We start from the raw sequence: 6,352 nt of genomic DNA on the forward strand, positions 1-6,352 counted from the left end.
TTCTTCAAATAAAGCAGGCAGTAGGGTTCTCAGTACTATTATGAAGATGCTATATAAGCCTATGAGAAAGATAACTAACTTGTACATGACAATGTTGTCTAGGAAGAATGCCAGTTTTATTTATAACCTTAAATATGTATACATTTTATTTAGTATTCCTACCTTATTTTACTCATAAAACCCTCATTAAAATGTAAAACAGAAGTACTTACAGCAAGAATGTGGACATATTTTTGATCTTGGAGGAAAGCTCTTAATATTTCATGTTTTCTGCAGTATATATTGTAGTTTTTATGTAAATATACAGAATTAGTTTCCTAGGGCTGCTGTACAAAATACCACACATTTAGTGGCTTAAAAAATTTATTTATTCAGAAATTTGTTATTTTTTAATTTTTAATTTTTCTTGACTTTCCTTGAACATTAAAAAAATATTTATTTATTTGTTTTTGGCTATGCTGGGTCTTTGTTGCTGGGCTTTTCTCTAGTTGCAGTGATGGGAGTTAGTCTCCGGTTGTGCTGCATGGGCTTCTCACTGCAGTTTCTTCCCTTGTTGCGGAGTATGGACTCTAGGCATGCAGGCTGCAGTAGTTGTTGCACATGGGCTCGGTAGTTGCACCTCCCAGGCAGTGGGGCACAGGCTCAGCAGTTGTGGTGTATGGGCTTAGTTGCTCCACAGCATGTGGGATCTTCCTGGATTAGGGATGGAACTGTGTCTCCTGAATTGGCAGTCGGATTCTTTACACTAAGCCACCAGGGAAGTTCAGGAATTAGTTCTTTCAAAGTTCTGGAGGACAGACGTCCAAAATCAAGGTGCTGACAGAGCCATGCTCCCTTTGAAGATTCTAGGAAATAATTTTTCTTTGCCTCCTCCAGCTTCTGGTGGTTGCTGACATTCCTTGGTTTGTGGAGGCATAATTGTAATCTCTGCCTCTGTCTTCATAGAGCCTCCTTTCTTTTGCTTCTCTGTGTCCTTCTTTGTACTTTTGAGGTCACTCATTTGATTTCCAGGTCCACTCTAGTTCAGGATGACCTCATCTAGAGCCTTTCCTTAATTAAATATACATGGTTTGATCTCCAAATAAGGCCACATTGAGGTTTTAGTGAATGTGAATTTTTGGGGAACACTATTAAACCCACTATACCTTCTATGCTTAATTTGCTACAGCTTTTGCTATGAAATTTATTGAGAATGGGTATTTGTTTTTATCAAATACTTTTTGTATATCTACCATGTTGTTTGTATGATTTTTTTCCCCCTTGTAGCCTTAACATGGTGAATTCCTTTGACTGATTTCCAACAATCTTAAATTCTGTGAGTAAAACTGACTTAACCTGGTGTTTCACCCTACTTATATATCAGTGGCTATAGTTCGCTATTACTTTTTAGAGTTTTGTGTCTGTGTCGAAGAGATACACAAATTGGGTCATACTTTCCCTTTCTTGTAATGTTACTGACCTTTAAACATTTTATGGTTATTGAAAGGAAAGGATTGATAATGGGTCTGTAACTCATCTGCTGTTTCATGGTAACCAAGAGAAAGAGGGATGGTGGAAGGGGGAGAGAGAGTGTGCGGGTGGAGAAAGGAGTCACAGAGGTAGAAACAGAGAAGACAGAGAGAGGTAGAATGATGGGTTGGGAGAGACTGAAGGAGAATAAGAGGAAGAAATGATCTGGTCAAATCTTCATGAACACATACTTAGTGGGTCTCTTCCTAGTGATGTTTATTAGAATATGGATAATGGAATGTTATTAATAGCAGGATATGTCTTGTCCTTCTAGTTGGCTCTTGGTAAATTAATATGGGATTTAGGTTCCATGGGGTACATGACCTACAGAAAAATATTGATGTTCCTCTGTAATTACTGGAATATTATAGGGAGAGATTTCATGACCAAAATAGATTACATGACTTTTTGTAAGTGATATTCTTAATGCATCATTGGAGATCACGTTTTATATCTGGGTCAGAGAGCATCCTATTGCAATAAGAAAGAACCTGGGCAAGCTACGTTGGCAGTCTCAGACTCCTGCTTCACTTTGTGTCTTCCAGTTACCTGAATCCTTTGAATTATTACAATAGTTTTAAACTGTAAAATGGTAAAAACTCTGATTCTTGTGTGTTTGTTTGACACTCAAATCTTTTGTCTCAACCTTATAAACTTAAAAATATATATATTTCTAAAGGAGTTTAAGAATTCTTGTTTTCTTCTTAAATGTTTGGCAAATTCACTAGTAGAACCATTTAAATATTTTTCTTTTTATTGGAGTGGAATGTGTCAGATTGCAGGTAGGTGATAGGAATCACACAACTAATTTGTGCAATGAGAATTTAAACAATCATTACCTTTGTTAAAGTGTTTAGCTAGGTAATTGAAAGGATAAATGATTGTTAATCTCTTTTCAGTCCACCTAATTTTTGCACAATGGGTTCACCTGTGGAGAAGAACTATGGAGTAGGCCTCTTACACAAGCTTTTTCTAACTTCTACCCCTGTAGAATGTTTGGCCTGTTGGCAGCACAGATAGGTTCTTCAAATAGTACCATCTTTTGAGGATGGAAATCAATCACTTGAAGGTAGTTATTAACATTTAACCCCTTCTAAAATGGAAGAGACAGAAATATTTCCTTCCTGGCATTAATAAATAATTCTGAGTATAGATTATCTTTCCCATTTTTAGTGCTTTGTCCAGCACAACTAACCAAGTATTCACAGTATCTGATTTTCAACATGAAATCATACATAATATTTCCTTAGGCTGAAAGTGCTCACTTTATAGCAAAGAAAATTCACAAAAGCAAACATAACTAGGGAACCAATTCAACTTATCATATACTGCACGACTGAGATCTGAGAGCACATTGGCAAAGCCTGTTATAAAATTACAACCTAGGCACTAGTTTGAAGATGATACACTGCAGAGTTGGGGGTCTGTGCTTCAAAATAATATGCTTTGAACTGTCTTTAGATAAGTGCTAAGTCCCCTACAGATAAAATATGTGCATGTGTGCTCAGTCGTGTTCTACTCTTTGCAACCCCATGGACTGTAGCCCACCAGGCTCCTCTGTCCATGAGATTCTCCATGCAAGAATTGTTGAGTGGATTGCCATGTCCTAGTCCAAGGGATCTTTCTGATCCAGGGATTGAAAAACCCATGTCTCCTGTATTGACAGGCAGATTCTTTACTACTGAGCCACCTGGGAAGCACATTAAATGCACATCTCTGTAAAACAAGTGTTAGTTGTACAGTCTCGTCTGACTCTTTGTGACCTCACGGACTATAGTCTGCCAGGCTCCTTTGTCCATAGAGGTCTCCAGGCAAGAATACTAGAGTGGGTTGCCACGCTCTTCTACAGGGGATCTTCCCCTATAAAACAAAGGGACAGAGAAAACCGTAGTATCTCTTACCGTGAATTGCAGTGAACTTCTTGTGCAGTTTGTGTTTTCTATTCCTGAAATCTTAGTATCTGCTGAAGTGGGGAGAATGCATTTTTGATGAGACATAGTATGGATTCTAAAAAACAATTTTTAGCTGCTTTTCTGTCATTTGAGTTTCCTCATGTTAGAAGAACAACAGTTGGAAGGCTGAGTAATCTCATTTTTATCCCATATTGGATAAAGATAGGGTTGCTGCTTCTTAATGGATTATACAATGAAGAATATTTCTAAAATGAGAGATCTTTCTAGGCTACATGGTTGGCTCCATGGTTGATGGTAACTGTAAAAGCACAATGTAGCAACAATAGGCTGGCAAGAACATTTTCACCAGCAACTCAAATGCTCATAAATTAACTGGGTCGTCTCACTGGGTAAGCAACATGGATCATCAGAAGAAGTGCATAAGGATGAGGGGGATTTAAATGGGTAATGGAAGAAAATGTCAGTAAGGAGCAACAACGCTGCTATAGCCTGTCTCTCCTGTTTAGAGTCTTTCTTTTATGAAACTGAAAACCACCACTTTGAAGAGACTATGACAGGATAAAGTAGAGTTAAACAGGAACTAAAGTGGACTATGCCTGGACATTTATTGTTTTCAAACAAGGATATGGTTTCCCAGCAACTGAAAGTGTGCCTGAAGACTTGTTTCTGGCTTTCTCATATATACAGTATCCTGTGTGGGAAAGGCTGGGTACGCCAAGGAATTAATGTACTCTCTAAAGGTGAAATTAAAGAAGTACTCCAGCTTCCTTTCCTTACTTGGGACATTTCTAAATCTCAGACTTTATTATAGAGTCCCCCAGAGGGCTACAGTAAGATTACACGCCAGCTACATTTACATTCTTCACTTGTCTCACTTTGCTAAATAATGATGTTTCTAAAAATAAGCTTTCAAGTAAATCAGTTTAGTTCAGTCGCTCAGTCGTGTCCGACTCTTTGAGACCCCATGGACTGCAGCACGCTAGGCCTCCCTGTCCATCACCAACTCCTGGAGTTTACTCAAACTCATGCCCAATGAGGTGGTGATGACATCCAACCATCTCATCCTTCAAGTAAATCATCCATAATCAAATTTTGTCTTTAGGTCTTCTTCCAAGGGAACACTAAAGAGTAGCTAGGTAGATCTACTAGTTCTACATATATTCTATGTGATGATTCCTAACATTCAGCAAAGCAAGTCTGCCACTTATTTCCAAACCTTATGAGAAACAGAAGAGATGTCATTATATTATTTCTATTATCAAGATGATACATTTTTAATTATAAATATGGTTTAGTAAAGAGTGATACTGTATGTTAAAATAACCATTTTGTTGTTGTTGTTGGATTCACTTTTCCAGTAGTAGTTAAGGCAAAGAGCTGATTCTCTACAGAGCTGAAGGAATATGTTCAGTGGGGTAGATGCCATGTCCATATCTGGCCATGTTAAATATCAGATGCCTAGGGTAGATATCTAAAGGACAGATATATGGATAGTTTTAGAGTTCCAAACACAGCTTTAGTCAGCAAAATCTGACATAATGTCCCTCTTTGTTCAATCTTTTTATAGCTACCTTTATGTCTTTGTTTCTTAATGTATATATGGAAGGATTCAAGATAGGGGTAATAACAAAGTCAACAATGAACATGTATTTATCAACTGATGATTTGGGGAAAGGCCATACATAGAGAAACATGCATGGAGTGAAAAAAAGAACCACCACAGTGATGTGAGCTGACAAAGTGACAAATGCCTTGGATAAGTCTCCTGAAGAACATTTCCAGACAGTGACCAAAATGAAGATGTAGGAAAGGATTAGCAGAAAGAAAGTACCCATAGTCATGAAACCACTGTTGGCAGCAACAATAAACTCAAATTTGGTTCCATCTGTGCATGAAAGTTTTATGATCCTAGGAAAGTCACAATAAAAGCTGTCTACTTTGTTAGGACCGCAAAAGGGCAAGTTTATAATGAAAGCAAATTGAGACATAGCATGGTTCACCCCACCTACCCAGCCAGTGATTACAAATGAAATGCATATTTTAGGATTCATGATGTTCGAGTAGTGAAGAGGCTTACAGATTGCTGTGCACCTGTCAAATGCCATGGCTATGAGTAACACCATCTCCACTCCTCCCATGATATGAATGAAGCACATTTGTGTCATACAACTTTTGAAAGAGATTATCTTGTATTTATTTGGAAGGTCTGTAATAATCTTGGGGACTATGGTAGAGGAAAGGCCAACATCAATGAGTGACAAGTTGGCTAAAAAGAAGTACATAGGAGAATGTAAGTGAGAATCCAAAATTACCAAAAACAAAATGAAGAGATTTCCCAGGATGATTCCTATATAGAGCAAGGAGAATATCAACATAAGAAAAAGTGCAGTTTCCCAAGAACTAGAGAATCCTAGCAACACAAACTCAGAAACCACAGAATCATTTGGTCTATCCATTGACTTGGGCAGAAGAGCTCTTTCTCAAATCACCTGAGAACAGGAAAAGAAAAATCACAGTCAGTAGTACAAAGACAGACTTCCAGTTTTCTTGCTAGTGTTTCCTGTGGGTTCCACTTTCCTGAGTGTGAAATAATTTAATTGGATAAAGGAAGGAAAAACACCAGTACAGTATAATAACGCATATATATGGAATTTAGAAAGATGGTAACAATAACCCTGTGTACGAGACAGCAAAAGAGACACTGATGTATAGAACAGTCTTATGGACTCTATGGGAGAGGGAGAGGGTGGGAAGATTTGGGAGAATGGCATTGAAACACGTAAAATATCATGTATGAAACGAGATGCCAGTCCAGGTTCGATGCACAATACTGGATGCTTGGGGCTAGTGCACTGGGACGACCCAGAGGGATGGTATGGGGTGGGAGGAGGGAGGAGGGTTCAGGATGGGGAACACATGTATACCTGTGG

At 38.2% G+C, this 6,352-nt stretch overlaps 1 protein-coding gene across 1 annotated transcript; it reads right to left on the reverse strand.

Moving 5' to 3' along the window:
• Positions 1-4,942: 4,942 nt before the first annotated feature.
• LOC104984043 (olfactory receptor 4F21-like) lies at positions 4,943-5,878 on the reverse strand. Its single transcript, XM_010833640.1, has one exon. The coding sequence runs from the start codon at positions 5,876-5,878 to the stop codon at positions 4,943-4,945; it is 936 nt and encodes a 311-aa protein (XP_010831942.1).
• Between the last annotated feature and the right edge of the window lie 474 nt (positions 5,879-6,352).

The sequence above is a fragment of the Bison bison genome, unplaced genomic scaffold (assembly GCF_000754665.1).
Source record: "Bison bison bison isolate TAMUID 2011002044 unplaced genomic scaffold, Bison_UMD1.0 scf7180017845316, whole genome shotgun sequence".
Taxonomy (NCBI): domain Eukaryota; kingdom Metazoa; phylum Chordata; class Mammalia; order Artiodactyla; family Bovidae; genus Bison; species Bison bison.

What these genes read in the sequence shown, in the direction of transcription:
- LOC104984043 (XM_010833640.1), bottom strand. Translation starts at nt 5,878, where the DNA reads ATGGATAGACCAAATGATTCTGTGGTTTCTGAGTTTGTGTTGCTAGGA.